The sequence below is a fragment of the Chanodichthys erythropterus genome, chromosome 11 (assembly GCF_024489055.1).
Source record: "Chanodichthys erythropterus isolate Z2021 chromosome 11, ASM2448905v1, whole genome shotgun sequence".
Classification (NCBI taxonomy): Eukaryota; Metazoa; Chordata; class Actinopteri; order Cypriniformes; family Xenocyprididae; genus Chanodichthys; species Chanodichthys erythropterus.
Genome location: NC_090231.1, coordinates 1,314,367 through 1,332,263, shown reverse-complemented (window position 1 = coordinate 1,332,263; position 17,897 = coordinate 1,314,367). Strand labels below are relative to the sequence as shown.

General features: G+C 40.2%; 1 protein-coding gene across 2 annotated transcripts; it reads left to right on the top strand.

The window, feature by feature from the left end:
* The first annotated feature begins 2,072 nt into the window (after positions 1–2,072).
* Positions 2,073–15,497, top strand: LOC137030661 (uncharacterized). 2 transcript variants are annotated; one of them, XM_067401085.1, is made up of 9 exons: positions 2,073–2,274; positions 3,566–3,675; positions 3,778–3,862; positions 4,274–4,469; positions 4,741–4,809; positions 7,218–8,128; positions 11,380–12,155; positions 13,407–13,601; positions 14,384–15,497. In XM_067401085.1, exons 1-9 carry the CDS (start codon positions 2,162–2,164, stop codon positions 14,629–14,631), a joined length of 2,703 nt encoding a protein of 900 aa, XP_067257186.1. In that variant the 5' UTR covers positions 2,073–2,161; the 3' UTR covers positions 14,632–15,497. The 2 variants fall into 2 exon arrangements, with proteins under 2 accessions (XP_067257186.1, XP_067257187.1); XM_067401086.1 differs by lacking the exon at positions 4,741–4,809.
* The last annotated feature ends 2,400 nt before the right edge of the window (positions 15,498–17,897 follow it).

The following is a 17,897-nucleotide window of genomic DNA, read 5'->3' as shown; positions in this document are numbered from 1 at the left end:
TAAGTTTATTAGTTTATGTTAAAAATATGTATTCCAAATGCATGGAAATGTAATTCAAACACAGATTTAGAGCTAAATATTTTCTGGTTTATGTTTAGGAGGAAGTCCTGTTTGTTTGTAATGTCGTTTCACCCACAAACAAACGAACAAAGTTTATGATTTGTCAGGTTAGATTAATAAGACAATAATGAAGAAATGAAGTGTTTATTGTTAAGTTTCCCCACATATATGACAGCGATATGAAAATGACCCGAGACGCAAGAACATGTAGTGATGAAACGCTTTAATCCCCGCAGAAGGACGCGACTAACACTCATACTGTACTAACCGTTGATGTAGCCTTGACTTAGACTGTGAATTACTGTATGATGCAAGTCATATTTCATTGTGAACTAAATGAAAATCAAAGGCATTACTGAAAGTGAAAATAATAGTATTATTTTTTAGTAAAAAAAACACTACTTACAACCAAAAATCTGAATGATTAATATATTAATTTCTTTATTTATTCTTTATTTTTACTGAGATGTTCTGTAAATGTAACACTGTGACGCACTTCTTTGCTATTAATACCAGCGCCGCTGCTGACAGCTAACCATGAAGTTATGAATGCTGTGAATCTGAGGTTATGCACTGTTTGATCTGTGAGACGCGCACTAACTCACGCTTCACGCCAGAATGTTTGCCTGATGTTCGTTATATTATTGATCACAGTATAATGTATATGTCTGCATTAATCAATAAATTATGGGATGAAACTTGTGTAATTGAGTGAGTTATTATTCATGAGGGGCTGATGTGTGTGTCCATTTATCAGATTTATACAAACTGTAATAAGTTTTGTTGTAAAAATAACAGTAATAATTATATTAATACTAATAATACTATTAATATATTGTATCATATTTACTATTAAAATAATAATGTATAATAAAAAAAGAGTATACACATTATCAGTTTCCTAAATAAAATATTTTTACATAGATATTAATATTAACAGATGAACACTCTTATAATTCTTGAAATTATATATGTATATATGTGTATATGTATATTTTAGTCAAAAAGAAACTGGATATTTCCATGTCTACATTTAAAATGAAAACCAGAAATAATAAAACATAAAAAAATAACAAAAAACTCACACTTTTTATGTAAATCTATATATTGAAAATAATATAATTCATTACTACTGTAATAACAATAAAGTCTAAATACAAGTAACACCTCAGAATAACACGTTTTTACATTTAAATGCATGTACTTCTTTAGTATTAATCGATATATACAGTGAAATTCACTTATATTAACTATACTTCAATACTAGTTATATTCAATATACACAACATATACTTATGAATATTACATAGTAATGTATATTTAATGAACTCTCAGACTAACTGCTTGTGTAACCCCAGGTGAAAAACTACTATAGTAATTTATAGTAAATACTATAATGTTTTTGAACCATACTATAGTAAAGTACTTGAATTAATTTGTTGTGGTGATTCTATAGTTGCTGTGATAATATAATAACTATAGTAATATAAACAAATTACTTTACTCAATACTGTACTAAGTTTCCTTTAATCTATAGGGTATATACTACATTATACACTACAGTTTACTGTAGTAAAAACTAAAGTATACTACAATATTTGTTAGTTAATCAGTTCACTATTATTAATATTAAAGTATGCTGTAGCATTCATTAACAAAGTGTTGTAAATACTATAATATATAGAGTATACAACAATTTACTATAGTATGGTTCAAAAACACTAAATTACTATAGTATTTTTTCACCTGGGACTCGCTTTATATAAAAGCATCTGCTGAATTAATAAATGTTATTAAATGCATAGAAACATTAACATTGTAATGTGTAATAATATTTTTATAAATATGAACCATTTAGGAGCTTTAAGAGCTGAGGTCTAAAAATACATGCATTAGAAATTCCCATTACATTTTAGGATTCATTTTAATATATATATTTTTTAATTTAATGCAATTATTTTTCAAAGCTTGGGGATTTCTCTTCAATTCCGTGTTTCCAATCATTTCTCCCCGTGAAAAACACTAATGATGGCTATAATGTGTGGAATGATGTAGCTGCTGGAGCCCATCTCAGGGCCTGGCCAGCTCGGAGCTGCTGCGCATGCGCACCGGAGCAGCGCTAATGGCGGAGAGCGTGCGGTCGCCGTTCGATTACCGGGAGCCCCCGACCCTCGACAGCGACGGGGATGGCAGCAAGCCGCCGCCACCGCGCGGGTCAGTCTCTCTCTCCGGTGAAACGGATCGTGCCGTTTGTTTCGGGTGGAATGCTCGGATTCGCATGCTTGCTAACGGTTAGCCGGTCCGGTTCTGTTGTCCTCGTGCACACGCCGTGATGAAAGAAAGCCCGTGGCCTGGCTCTTATCTCGTGCTGTGAGCTCGCGCGTATGTTTACATTGTTATTTTTCCGTAGCGCTTTACCGGGGCACGTAAACGACCGAAGCGGCCGCGACTCGAACGATTAGCAAAACACCGCGCGAGTGCGCGAAACCTGTCAGCGCGTGCACGGACACTGCTGCTGAGCGCGCTCACGTGTGCAAGCGACCGTTACAGCTGTTCACCATGGTAACCGTAGCGATATTTTATACGACCGATAGCGATTATTTTTGTTTAATTGTGTGTGAAACCGATTTTAATGGCCTTCTTTTAGTATTTCATACCTAACTAAATAACTACATAGTCAAACCGCTAACATAATATGCATTTTGATTATAATGATGATAATTTAAGTCAGAAAAATTGTATATATTTGTGTATTGTTATCATTTATGTCGCTAAATAGCCAAACAGTTCCAACAAAATATGTATTTTTAATATAATAGTGATACCATTAGTATAGTGAGTAATATTAGTAATTATTAGTAAATAGTAAATATATATGCTAATTTGCATACTGTATTATCATATCTGGCTCAAAGTCAAGCGTAGTTTTTAAGCGCGTTCTTTAAGATGTATCCGGTGAAGCGTTTATTAAACTGTTATTGTGATCCAGTTCGCTTTTGTTTTTGTGTCTGTTCGCGTCTATAATTGAATAAATGAAGGATGTTGTTTCAGCACTGATAATAGTAGGGCTGGGTATCGACACAATTTTTACTATTCACATGCTTTCGATTCGATTACGATTTTGATTCTATTCAATTATTTTGGATGTAGTATTTCAGTTTCAGCACATGGCAAACTTTCTAGAGGAACTTTCTAAAGCGATCCGTCACGCCACATTAAACAGCGCCAAAACTGTATTTATTTTTTGAATCTCATAATAAGATGGACGTCATTTGAAATCTGAGACTTTGCTTCATATCAAAAGTAACAAAGCACAAACATTATTGCGATTTATTGGATGGGAGGCGCTACATATTCTGCTCATCCATCAGCTGAAAACAGACTAGACTAATCGATTCTTGGGATTTAAGAATCAATATCAGTGAGAATTGATTAAAATCAAGAAATCAATATTTTTTACCCAGCCCTAGATAATAGTGTGTATTATATACTGTGTGTTTCGCAGGCGTGTGTGTGGCAGGAAGAGGAAGGGGACGCCGGTGAAAGTGTGTGAACGAGTTGCGTATGTGACGGAAGATGAAGAGGAGAGTCTGTCTGAACACAGTTACAGCCCAGGTACTGAAAAGAAAAGAGTTATTGACATGTCAGGCATTACAGGGTTAATTTCTTCATGTTTTGTTCGTGATTGACAGTTTTAACCCTTTGTTCTTGTGTAAGGAGACGAGCAGTACGCAGAGGGAGCTGAAGATCGGCTTCCCCCGCCGGGCAGCCCGTACTTCCTCACCGACCCTTCGCAGCTCTGGTACAGACGCTTTTATCATCAGGGGTTACAGTAATGTCAGGAATACTGTTTACTTCGTTAAAGAGTAATTCATTATGCTATTGTTGATTATTCTCCTCATATTCTCCATTGTTGCAGCTCCTCTCTTCCCAGTCTGTCAGTAACGCTCTGTTTAGTTCCTGTCTCTATGAAGCCCCTCCTTCTGAAAAGCACAATGTGCTCTGATTGGTCAGCTGGAGTAGTGTGTTGTGATTGGTGTTTGGGAAATGTCCCGTCCCTTACCATAACCGCCAGTTTCATCACTACTAACTAACTCAACCAGGCCCCGCCCCTTTATTCTGCGCATGAATTATTTAAATGAGGAATATTGTGAAGAAAACTCAAGATGGAGTCGTTTCAGAGAAAATTCATCAGTGTGTGTGTGTCCTGTAGTGTCCCTGAGCTCGGTGAAGAGGGTGCGAGCGGCGTCCGCGGGCCTGTGCTCTTCCACCCGCCGGCCAACTGCAGGATTAGAGAGGTGCATTGTGGGAATCAGGTCCGGCTTGTCGTCATAGCGATTCGAGACATTGCCAAAGGCGAGGAGATCACAGTGGACTACAGCCTGAACGACTGGGGAGAAAATGCCTTGGTAAGTCATCAACATGCATTTAAATAATATGAATTTATTAATTGTCCGAGCCATAAAACACATTTCGTTTATAGCTGACAATCACATGATTTTCCACATTGTTTTACACGGATTGTGGGAGCAAAACACAAACATTCTTGATTCGGACAGCAATAAAATCAATGACTGAATGTTAAAAATCGCTTACATCCCCGTGAGAAACAGTTACTGTCCCAGTAGGGCTGTTGAGACTGTGTTTCTTCAAATTCATTTGTGTTCTGTTAAATCGCAGGGGTTTCACAGTTCAGTGTCTCCGCGCGGGTTTGAGTGTGGGTTCAACCCAGAGGGGAATATCAAGAAGGTGATTCATGCTACACATGCACAAACGCATGCATATGTGCGCAAATACATGCATGCACAAATACATGCATGCACAAACATACGCACAAAATGCATGCATTCACTAACGCATGAACAAAGGCACACACGAACACAAGTTCACACAAATGCACGCATGCACAAATGCACAAAAGCATTAACAAACGCACACACAAACACAAGTTCGCTCAAACGCACGCATGCACAAGTTGACACAAACGTACACAAGCATACACAAATGCACGCACAAACACATAAGTTTGCACAAAAGCATGCTCAAACACACACACAAACACAAGTTCACACAAACGCACACATGCACAAATGCACAAAAGCATGCACAAATGCATGCACAAACACAAGTTCACACAAACGCACACATGCACAAATGCACAAAAGCATGAACAAAGGCACACACAAACACAAGTTCACACAAACGCACACATGCACAAATGCACAAGCATGAACAAAGGCACACACAAACACAAGTTCACACAAACGCACACATGCACAAATGCACAAAAGCATGCACAAATGCATGCACAAACACAAGTTCACACAAACGCACACATGCACAAATGCACAAAAGCATGAACAAAGGCACACACAAACACAAGTTCACACAAACGCACGCATACACAAATGCACAAAAGCATGAACAAACGCACACACAAACACATAAGTTCACACAAAAGCATGCTCTAATGCGCACACAAACACAAGTTCGCTCAAACTCACGCATGCACAAGTTGACACAAACGTACACAAGCATACACAAAGGCACGCACAAACACATAAGTTTGCACAAAAGCATGCTCAAACATGCACACAAACACAAGTTCACACAAACGCACAAATGCGCACAAGCATGCACAAACGCGTAAGTCCGCACAAACGCACGCATACACAAATGCACAAATCATGCACAAACCCACACACAAACACGCAAGTCTGCACAAACGCACATATACACAAATGCATAAAAGCATGCACACACAAACACAAGTTCACACAAACGCACACATGCACAAATGCACAAAAGCATGCACAAACGCGTAAGTCCGCACAAACGCACGCATACACAAATGCACAAATCATGCACAATCCCACACACAAACACGCAAGTCCGCACACATGCACAAATGCACAAAAACATGCACAAAGCACACACAAACATATAAGTTTGCTCAAACGCACGCATGCACAAATGCACAAAAGCATCCTCAAACGCACACACAAACACAAGTTTACACAAACGCACACATGCACAAAGGCACATACAAACACAAGTTCACACAAACGCATGCATGTTCAAATGCACAAAAGCATGCACAAACGCACACACAAACACAAGTTTGCTCAAACGCACGCATGCACAAATTCACACAAACGTACACAAGCATACACAAATGCACGCACGAACGCATGGGTTCGCACAAAAGCATGCACAAACGCACACACAAACTCGTAAGTCTGAACAAATGCACACAAACACAAGTCCGCACAAACGCACCCAAGCATGCACAAACTTATCCACAAACACGCATGCACAAATACACAAAAGTACACATGCGCACAAACACATATGCTCCTGTTACACACGCTGCTTTTCACTAGTCTACATGCACACACTTTAAATGAGTCACTCTTTAGAGCTGCCATAAACACTCAATCTGATGTGCATCACGTGTATTTGAACAAGTTTTCAGTGCAGGTGAAAAACAGCAAGGAAAGTGAGCAAAAGCAAACCGGTATGCATAACTTCAATTTGATTCAGACTATCTGAAAATGGGCTAATAGTTTGCTAAATTGGAAATCTAGCAAAATTTTAAAACCCATATATTTTTTAATTTCTTTCTTATGTCAACATATTCCTCCTCCAATAACTGCACATCTCTAGAAACATCCGTGTAAGAGAGTTTTGTTGCAGTCATCATCTACACCACTACACATCAGCAATGCAATTCAACAACTTGTATTACTGGTCTCTCAGCACAATAAAACCCCCTAAAGGCCCGTTCACACCAAGGACGATAACTATAAAGATAACGATAAAGATATAGTTCTAAAAATTGTTCTCAATATAAAATAATAGTAGAGATGGTTATGACAACACAGAGGAACGATATCATCGGAATCACTTTCAGAACGGTTTTATCCAGCTGATGAACGATAATTAAAAACATTGACAGCATCAATATAGATCACCCAAGGCGTATTTAATATTGGGCTGGAATGAAAATGGAGTACAGTGTGTTTAATGAACTGTACTGTTGTTTAACAACATGCCGATTGATGAAACATCTTTCCAAAAACACTTTCAGTTTACAAACTGTATGCATGAAATTTTTTAAGTGAAAATGTCTCACAGCTCATTCTCTGTCTCTGTAGGAGGAGGAGCCGGGTTCGCTTCCTCTGTCTCTCACTGTTTCTGACTACCTCACGCCATCATGGTCGCTGTCACCCTCCTCCTCACCGCTGTCTCACTCTGAAGCCAGCGACTCTGACCGAGAGGATGAAGAAGAGGAGGAAGACGACGATGACGACGACGATGATGAAGAAGAGCTCGAAGAGCTGAGGGGCCGAATGATGAGACGGCGCAAGAAAAGGAAAACCTCAGCCAGTGTCAAGAAAAAGACTCAGCCCCGCCCCCTGTCATTTGCTCACCCCGCCCCTTCCTCTTCATCCCCCTTCCAGCAGCCTCTGGCCCCGCCCACCACTAATATAAACAATAACATAAACATAAACATCGGGCATGGTGCGACGCGTCGACAGCACTGTCCCTACTGCGGGCGGCATTTCCGCTCGCTCGCCCGGCACCTGGAGAAACACCACGACCAGCAGCCCGAGGTACGAGCCGCCATGGAGCTGTCGCACCTCCCCACTCACGCTCCGAGCGCCGACTCGTTTCCGTCTCCCGCTCAGCCCTCATCCTCCCTGGGAACGTCGCTGTTTTCCCGGGAGCAGGAGCCTTTGTCTTCGCCTTCTAAATCTGGAGCCGTCTCGTTCTCGCTCTCAGTGTCTCCGCCTCCGAATACCTCAAAAAAGACCTCCACGGCGCCGACGAGAAAGGTCGTCAACAAGAGCGCAGTCGTCACGCCCAACCCTCCTCCCGCCAGGAGAGGGCGCCCGCCGAAGAGAGAGAAAGAACTGCAACAGAAGAAACAGGAGGAGGTGGAGCAGACAAAAGAGGAACCGCCTCCTACGCCTGGTAAAGAGGAAGAGGAGGAGGAGGAAGAGGAGAATGAGTCGGACGTGAGAGAAGATGGATCTGCAGAAGAGAAGAATGGTGAAATGACCAGGCAAGTTTGTGTTTGAATCTTTTTTGTTGTTTATTACAGATCACATGAAATCTAAACCGGAGTTTTGTAGTGACCGTGTGTTAGTTTAGAAGTTGCCTCTATGCTAATATTAGCATCTACACCAGCAGACAATATCCTTCTGTACATTGTTAGCACTGCAGTTTTGACGTTTGCAGCGATACAGTGTTAGAATATTACAGCTAGCAACAGACACAGTAGCCCCTCACTGCAGAACACTCGAGATCCAAGGGGCGAAGTCGGGTAGGTTAAGGTATATGGAAAGTGGGAGGAGTTGGATCTAGAACCAGGGGGTGGAGATGGGTAGGTTTAGAGTCAGGGGGCAGACTCTGGTAGGTTAAGGTATATGGAAAGTGGGAGGAGTTGGATCTACAACCAGGGGGTGGAGATGGGTAGGTTTAGAGTCAGGGGGCAGAATCGGGTAGGTTTAGGGCTTTGGATAGTGGGAGGAGTTGGATCAACCCCGCCCCTTGGATCTTGTGTTCTGCAGTGAGGACCATCTCAACAGACAACCAATCGTGTACTCATGTTTTAAACAGTCACGGAAACACTGTGCATTGTATATAAACAGTAAATTCAGCGTTTAAGAGGAAAAATACACTTTGAGTGTAGAAAAGAAAAGTGTTTCATTCTTACCTTTTTAGTGTGAAATGTCTATTAAGTATAAACTCAATAGTACAGTTGGCAATATGAGGATGTGCAATGTAAACAGGTCACGTGTTGTGTTTATCCAATCAAAGTTAACCCAGGGTTTAGGAAAGTACAGTGTGAAACGTACATTAGTACATCTCTGCACATTTCCAAATCTCCCACTGTCTCAAACAGGGTGTTCCCCAGGGTTCAGTTCTCGGACCATTATTATTCATTATCTACATTCTGACTCTTGGCCAAATAATTTGTCGCCATGGTTTTAACTACCACTGTTATGCAGATGACATCCAGATTTATTCTGTTTGCCGGCCAAATTCTGTCCACTTGACTGCCTCATTATCTTCATGTGTCAGTGAGTTAAAAGACTGGCTACACTCTTAGCTTGAACTTGATTAAGACAGAAATCTTAATAACTGATTCCCCATCTCAAATAAAAAATATACCTAATGTTTCTAGGTTTGACCTTGATGCCACATCTTTATTTGCCTCTGTTAGAATTTTAGGTACAGTGCATCTGGAAAGTGTTCACAGTGCTTCACCTTTTCCACATTTTGTTATGTTACAGCTTATTCCAAAAGAGATTAAATTCTTTATTTTCCTGAAAATTCTACAAACAATACAATGACAACATGGAAGAAGTTTGTTTGAAATCTTTGCAAATTTATTAAAAAAAAAAAAAAAAAGAAAAAAATCACAAGTATTCACAGCTTTTGCTCAATACTTTGTTGAAGAGGTGTGGCACCAATTACAGCCTCAAGTCTTGTTGAGTATGATGCTCAAGCTTGACACACATATTTTTGGGCAGTTTCTCCCATTCTTCTTTGCAGGACCTCTCAAGGTCCATCAGGTTGGATGGGGAGTGTTGGTGTACAGCCATGTTCAGATCTCTCCAGCGTGTGTTCAATCGGGTTCAAGTCTGGGCTCTGGCTGGGCCAATCAAGGACACTCACAGTGTTTTCCCGTAGCCACTCCTTTGTTATCTTGGCTGTGTGATTAGGGTCATTGTCCTGTTGGGAGATGAACCTTCGCCCCAGTCTGAGATCCAGAGTGCTCTGGAGCAGGCTTTTATCAGGGATGTACATTGCTGCATTCATCTTTCCCTCAATCCTGACTAGTCTTCCAGTTCCTGCCACTGAAAAACATCCCCACAGCATGATGCTGCCACCACCAAGCTTCACTGTAGGGATGGTATTGGCCAGGTGATGAACGGTGCCTGGTTTCCTCCAAACATGACGCTCGCTATTCAGGCCAAAGAGAATTTTGTTTCTCATGATCTGAGAGTCCTCCAGACGGGCTGTCATGTGACTTTTACTGAGCAGTGGCTTCCTTCTGGCCACTCTACCATACAGGCCAGATTGGTGGAGTGCTGCAGAGATGGTTGTTCTTCTGGAAGGTTCTCCTCTCTCCATAGAGAAATGCTGGAGCTCTGTCAGAGTGACCATCAGGTTCTTGGTCACCTCTCTGTCTAAGGCCCTTCTCCCCCGATCGCTCAATTTGGCCGGACGGCCCGCTCTAGGAAGAGTCCTGGTGGTTCCAAACTTCTTCTATTTACAGATGATGGAGGCCACTGTGCTCATTGGGACCTTCAATGCTGCAGAAATTTTTCTGTACCCTTCCCCAGATCTGTGCCTTGATGCAATCCCGTCTCGGAGGCCTACAGACAATTCCTTTTTTTTTTTTTTTTAATAAATTTGCAAAGTTTTCAAACAAACTTCTTTCACGTTGTCATTATGGGGTATTGTTTTTAGAATTTTGAGGAAAATAATGAATTTAATCCCTTTTGGAATAAGGCTGTAACATAACAAAATGTGGAAAAATGTAAGCGCTGTGAATACTTTCCAGATGCACTGTATTTGTATTCCTTTTTTTCTTCTTCTTCTTCTTCTCTTTGCCTACCTTCTGTGTTGTCTTCATGACACAATGTTAAGTTTCTTTCTTTTGATTTAAGGTTTTCTCAATTTCTGTTATATCATGCAACTGCATTATCCATGACTTCTGGACTGAGCAAATGTCCATCATCCATTTAATTGTTACCTTGTATTGATTATTTGTTGTATCATTGTACCTTGTAAAGCATCCTTGAGCCTAGGAAAGGCACTATATAAATTAAACATTATTATTTTTATTATTATTATTATTACTATTATTATTATTTTGACCCGGAACACCAAATTAGGTAAAAGATTTGCAGCACAAGGGTTAAGTCATAATGAAATGGAAGTTGCACTAGTCTTTTCTTCCCTATTGTGCCATATTTCCAAGTGTAACAGTTCTGGAAAAAGAAAAAATGTAGGGCGGGGCTTGATTTTGTCCGTGGGGAATTGATTGGATGGTTGTGGTTTGCTGTTGGTGGATCTCATGTGAGTCACAGGTTGCCCCGCCCTCATCAGAGAAGAGAAGAGATGCTGCAAGAGGGAGGGAAAGTTATTCTGATTCAAGATTACGAGGAATTACATTGAATTTAAAACAATAATGATGTGCACGGATAAATCATTTAGAATAAACACTGCTATATTCCATTAAAAAAGTTTTTTCAAAATGATGATATTTCACTGTAGTAAATTGTACTGTAACTCTTGCAGCTCCCAGCACTCACACATGCCTCCTCTGCTGTCCTCGCTCTCCACGCTGGTCATGTACCTCCGTCGACAGCAGCACTCCTCCTTTCTCTCGCTCTCTCGTGCCGCGGGCTCGGCGGAGGCCTGGCGTCTCCTCTGCCACTCCAGTTTGGCTCTTCTCATCCTGTACAACCGCCATCGTGAGTGTGAGGTGGCCAAACTCACCATTCAGGACTACCGCGACCGTAACTCCGTCTCCCCGTCGGACGCGTCTCTTTCCCCTTTCGAACGGCACGTCCTCTGTCACCTCACCCGCGTGGGTGTGTTGGGCAAACGTGGCCGTGTTCAGCCTCTCATCCTTCCTCCGCATTCAGAGGCTTGTCTGGACCTTCTCCTAAAGACATCTGCGGATGTGGGCGTTGATCCTGAGAGCCCCTACGTGTTTTCCCGGCCGTATCATTCCCCGGCCACGCCACTCCGTGGCACTGACCTTCTCCGGAGCCTGGCACGCACTAGCGGCGCTAAAAACCCCACAACGCTCACCGCGCCCCGCGCCCGCCGCCAAGTGGCCATCCTCACTCAGCTCCTGCTGCTTGAGGAGGGCGAAAGAGCCCCGGGCGCCGCCGCAAAGAGATTGGAGGATTTCCTGCAGAGGGAGTACCATGTGACTCAAAGCTGCACTCGGATTGGTCAGGACCCGGCGCTGATGAACCGCGTGGGGAGAGTGGTGCTGTACGGAGAGCGGGAAGGGGTTCTGTTCAGAGGGATGAGTCTGCAGCACATCTGCCTCGAGCTGGACGGTAAGAAACAAAACGCTAAAATATCATTTCTAAAGGTTTTGTGTGCAGTCAATAAAGCAGAGCATGTACATGTGACATTACATCTGCTAAAAGCATAAATGCACCGATACTACAATGGATACCCTCATAAAGTGCATAATAAATTAATAATATACAGCTTTTCTTTTCGATTAACAACTTACATTTTGTTTTACAGTATCTAGGTGTAAATTAGCAGTCCATATATTAGGACTGTGAGGTGTGACAGTGCATACTTTTCAATGCTGGAAATGTTTTTTGCCGCAATTAAGGCTACGTTAGATATATTTACAATGTTACATATTTACTCATACCCCACAGATAATTTTTTTTTATAGCATGCTAAAATTGCCACTTTTTGGGGGGTAAGCAACAAGTGTCCATTTAAATGCAAATGAGCTGCTGCTCCCGCCCACTTTCAAGAAGAGCTCATGCAACAACAAAACAGGACAATCTCACGCACTGAAAATGTCAGAAACTGTCAGTAATGGTGTTCAGTTTGAACTCATGCTTTTATCAACTATTAGTACAAGCCTGTTGTAGCGGACCCCGTCCGAATGATGGCCAAAACTTTACTGATGAGTTTTATGATGTTTTTTTATACTTCACAAAAAAGATGAAGTGTCTGTTTTCACTCCAGAAAATCACAGTAAGAGCTGAATAAAACACAGTAGAAGAAGTGTGCATTAAAGTCTTATCCATAAACTCTCTGTCGCTTGCATTATCATCAACATACACAGCGAATTACACAGAAACACAGAAAACAGATCTATACAGACCTTATGCCTTTTCAAGGTGCTTAATAAAAACTTTATATCCGTAAATCAACTCCGATTAACTATAATAAAGTGCTCTCCCTTCATCGCTGCCGTATCCAGTAAGCTGGATCATGAACAGTTGGTACTGATCCATCCTTGAGTAACAACTTTTTAACTTTTGTATTGTCCCCTTTGTACAAAGCAGTCTGGTGTAAAATGATTCATGCAGACATGAAAAAGTTAGGTGTATAGTGGTGCTTTCCCTTAAAAAATAAAACAAATCCACTGCATCTTCAGCAGCTCTGATGTCAGAAGTACATTAAAAAAAGGAGTAGGTGCATTTTTATCATTATGTGGTTGTGTACACACACTGCCAACACACATTTATGCTCAAACAATTTTGCATAATAGGTGGCATTCAAAGTATTGCATATGAACACAAACTTCTGTTTAAGTTTTCTTTCTGTTTCGGCAGTGATGTCTGGAAACTCTGCCGACTCTTTCTCGGACGATTCCGATGGAGAAGGCAATGAGAATAAGGAGAGAGCTGAAGTTGTAAAGAAGAGAGCACCCAGTCATCGAGGGCCTCCACCGAAGAAGGGAAACAGCCCCCGCCTGTCACCGGCCACGCCCTCACCACTCAAGAGGCGGAGCTCACAGGTCAAATCAGGTGAGTCACATGATGCACTGCTAAGCTTGAGATTCAAAAACTGGCTTTATTTACTTATTAAAAATTGTTTTTAATGACATTTAGTTCTGTTCCTTAAAAGAAGTTATGTTGAATCTGAGTTGTGAGTTTTCATTAATCGAGTGCATATTTTCTAATTCAGTAAATGTGTAAAATAAATTTTATTGAGCAGTTGTTATTCATGTGTTTTTTTACTATCTTTAAATAAAATACATCATCCAATGTATTGGATATCAAAAATGTTGTAATTAAGTCAAATATTTACTAATTTCATAAATATTTAAAATAAATCTAAATTTTATTGCAGCAATTGTTATTCATTTGTTGTTAAATATATCTGCCGATATGTTGGATTATCCGCATTGGCTGTCAAATTTTGTAAATATGTAAAAATATTCAATAATTTAGTAAATATGTAAAAAAAAAAATCTAAATTGTATTGCAGCAATTGTTATTTGTGTTATTTACTATATTTATATTAAATATATTTCTGCAAATATATTGGATATCAGCATTGGCCATCAAAAATATGTAAAGTAAATTAATTTTATTGCAGCAATTGTTATGCGTGTGTTATTTACTATCTTTAAATTATATATGGGCTAATATATGGGATATCGGTCATCAAAAAATCCCTATTGGTCGTCGACTAAATAAAAGGTACTTCCATTTTTTTTTTAAAAATGTAACAAATGATGGTAGGACCGATCATTGGGGTTTGTGTTGATGTAACCTAACATTCATGGTGTTTGCGTGTTCTTCAGGTAAACGCGGCGTCCTGAAGCGGCCCTGGTCGGAGGCGGAGCGTGTCGCCGTGGAGACGCACCTCAAGCGGAACATCATGGAACTGCGCGTTCCTGCGAAGGCGGACTGCGAGCGATGTCTGCAGCACTGCCCTCTGCTGGTCAGCAATCAGCGCGACTGGAGGGCCATCAAGTTCTACTGCCACAACCGCATCCAGTTACTGAAGAAACAGGGACGGCGGGAAGGGAACGCGGCAGCCGTCTGCTAACTGCAGTAACACACACTCATACACACACACACACACACACTGTCATCGTTAACTCACCCTGACGTCATTCCAAAGGAGAAATTAGGAATCTTCATACAGCTTTGATCCATCTGTTATGTCTGTGAAGTGCCAAAAATGACAAAACGGCACTAAAGAGGACCATAACAGAATTCATATGAGTATCATTAACAGAAGAGCTGTATGAAGATTCACTCAGCTACTGTAGAAAGACACGAGTAAACGACGACTTCTTCTAAGCTATCACACAGTGCAATGATGATGTGTGTATCGCACACACACTTCCCACATTCCCGAGTGTGTGTGTTTCTCGGACCACTTCTGTGTCTGTCAAACTAAGGAACCGTTTCACACACAATCTAGTATTCAAACTCAAAGTTCGGCTCAGAAACTGTACCGTGACTTTATTTCTCAATGCCGAAACTATTTTTACGCGAATGACATCATTCGTCCCATGGAGTTTTGCTGTGATGGACTGATTTTTCTTCGTTTTTCTCTCCACCAACCGGTTATGAAACAGTGTTTGATGATTTGGGACCAGCGCTTCTTTCAGAGGTCAGAGGTCAATCTTACCTCACGCCGTCTGGATCTCTGCAAACCTGCTCTACTGTCGGACTGAATCTCATGAACATGTCCAGCTCGTGTTTCACACTGAAATCAACCGGAATACAAGAGGAAATCATATTTTGCATGAAGATAATGAAGCCTGTTTTTATGATGCTTTTTGCATTATGATTGTTGTAGAATAAGATTTTTGCATTACATTAATAATATTTTTTTATTATTTGTGTTCTTAAATGTCTGAAAATTATGGAAGCTTGTTTCCACCATGGAGTTAAAAAAAACAACTGCAAGTTATAAAGTCAGAATTGTGAGATGAAAAAGTTTTTAATTTTTTTATATTCTGTGGCAGAAACAAGCTTCCATAGAAAATGGCTTCATGATGCAGAAAATCTCAGTGGTTGGAGAAATGGGCTTCATTTAATTCAATCAAAAAATTAGCATGCAATCAAAAATGAGTTTTACATCTTTTAGTTTAGTGTGTGAACTTGGGCCTGGACGTGTTCTTCGCAGTGAGATTCCTCCATCTGTTCTCAGCTGAATTGCCTTACCTCTGCTTGTGTTGTTGTGGATCATCTCCGGTTGCAGTGACGCTGATGTTAGACTGGAGTCGCAGTCGTTTCACTCGTTCTGTGCATCAGACGCCAACCGTTCAGCTCAACACGTCACGCTTTAGGGATCATTGAGTTTTGAGATCCCTACTTTCATTCCATCTGAGTTTGATTTTTCTCATCTGTGCCAAACAGAACATGTTCATATGAGATCTGACGGCGTTTACCTCCCCTCACAGTCCTCTGAACTCTGCTCTGTACAGTGACGTATCGTAACTGTGATATTAGACGGTAGAAGTGCTCATGTACATTCTGTAAATACTGACTTGTATGAAAGTACTACATTTTAAAGTTGTTTTCTTAAATGCTGTTGTAAAGGTCTATCAGATTTTAGCGAGATGATATCCTGACAAATACAGAGGTTAATGTCACATTATTTGAATTTCAGATTGTCATGTGCTTTTATTAAATTACAAACACATGAAAAACCAATCATGTGCATCTTTGTCATTTATGATTTTTGAGTGTTTTTCTTGAGTCCCTCTGATGAACACTAGATGGAGCCACAGCAGTATTCTCCCTCGAGTTGAGTCAGTGTATAGTATGTGTACTCTGCTCAGAATTTGCTTTATGTCTGGAATACATTTTAACATGCAGTGTGATGAATGAAATTATTTGATCAGACCTAAAACTGGATTAAAACCAGTTTAATTAAACTGTTTGAGTTGTACACTGCATACTTTCACTGTTTCATGTTTATAACACTGTTCTGAAATTGTTCATTTGAAGCACTTTGCAGATAGTGTGAACTTAATGTAAAACTTTTATTAATTGACCATTTCCCAGTTTAGACCTGTTGAATTCTCATCCTTTCATATGGCAGCAGATGTGGCTGATGTAGTTCAGTGTTCAGCAGCTCTCAAAGATACACTGATATACTGTAAGTTTGGGACTGTTCTGGTGTCATCTTGTGATTTCAGGCATTTATTAAGCTCTTTTCATCTTATTAATGCTCAGTGAAATGAATGAGTGGCATCATGTGTGACAGACTCAGTACAGCTGTAGTTTATTTGTTCATGTGTCTTGATGTGTAAAATCACACTCAGACTTTGCATTTTACAGACTTTTATTAAAACAAGTTTCATAACGCACATATTGCAAAGACTGAAAGTACAACATATATTCTTCAGATTTGCAATCCTATAAAAGAGTAGTTAAATATTTCATGTGTTGTTTTTTTTAATGGCACCAAAAACATTTCACTTCAACACTTGTAAGTAATGAGACACTCAGCTATTCACAGAGCAGATTTACACATGCTGTACAACAGCATATAGAACTCAGAGAGGAAATAAGATAGAGGAACGTCACCAAAAAAAGAATTGTTCTCCCATATGTGAGCTGTATCTGGATTAAATGTGATCCCATAAAGATATCAAAAGTTACAGCATTTGGAATCAAGGTACCTTTTTTGTTTAGCCATTGGCGCCTCTGATGGGCATTTTTGAAATCGTTCTATCATGTGGATTAACTCGTGACCATCGCATGGGATTTTCTTGATCTTGGACTCATTTCAATGGGGAGGATCCACTGTAAGTGATGCTGTGCCGTTTACAATCTATGCATGTTTCATGAAGTTATGAGCAAGAACGTGACAAATACAGCATCTGTACATTGTTTACATTTGGGTCTTGCAGGGCTTCACATACACAAACTCGCTCAAGTTTAGTCAAAGGCAAGCCCAAGAATTTTAAATTATTATTTTTCAGCAAATAACTAAGCCATACTTAGGATTAATCAAAGTGGCTACATTCATTGTAAAGTTCAACTCTAAGCTTTCAAATGATGGGATTATCTAGGCAGTCGTTTTGAAAAATATGATTTTTTTTTATATCTAGGTGGTGTCTGCAGGCACACTCCATTTTAGAGTGTTAAGAGTTGAACAAAATGGTTGGATGCATTAAAAAGTTTCTAAAATTATTTTACATATTTTGTGTTCTTCCTGTCAGTGGTTGCTTGATTATGAATTTTTCCGCAGGTCATTTCAGGCTTAAGGGCTTGGTGACAGAAATGTTATTTTTGGGTGAACTAACCCTTTAAGGAGGCAAATGGTCCTCATAAACCTTGGTTGGCATG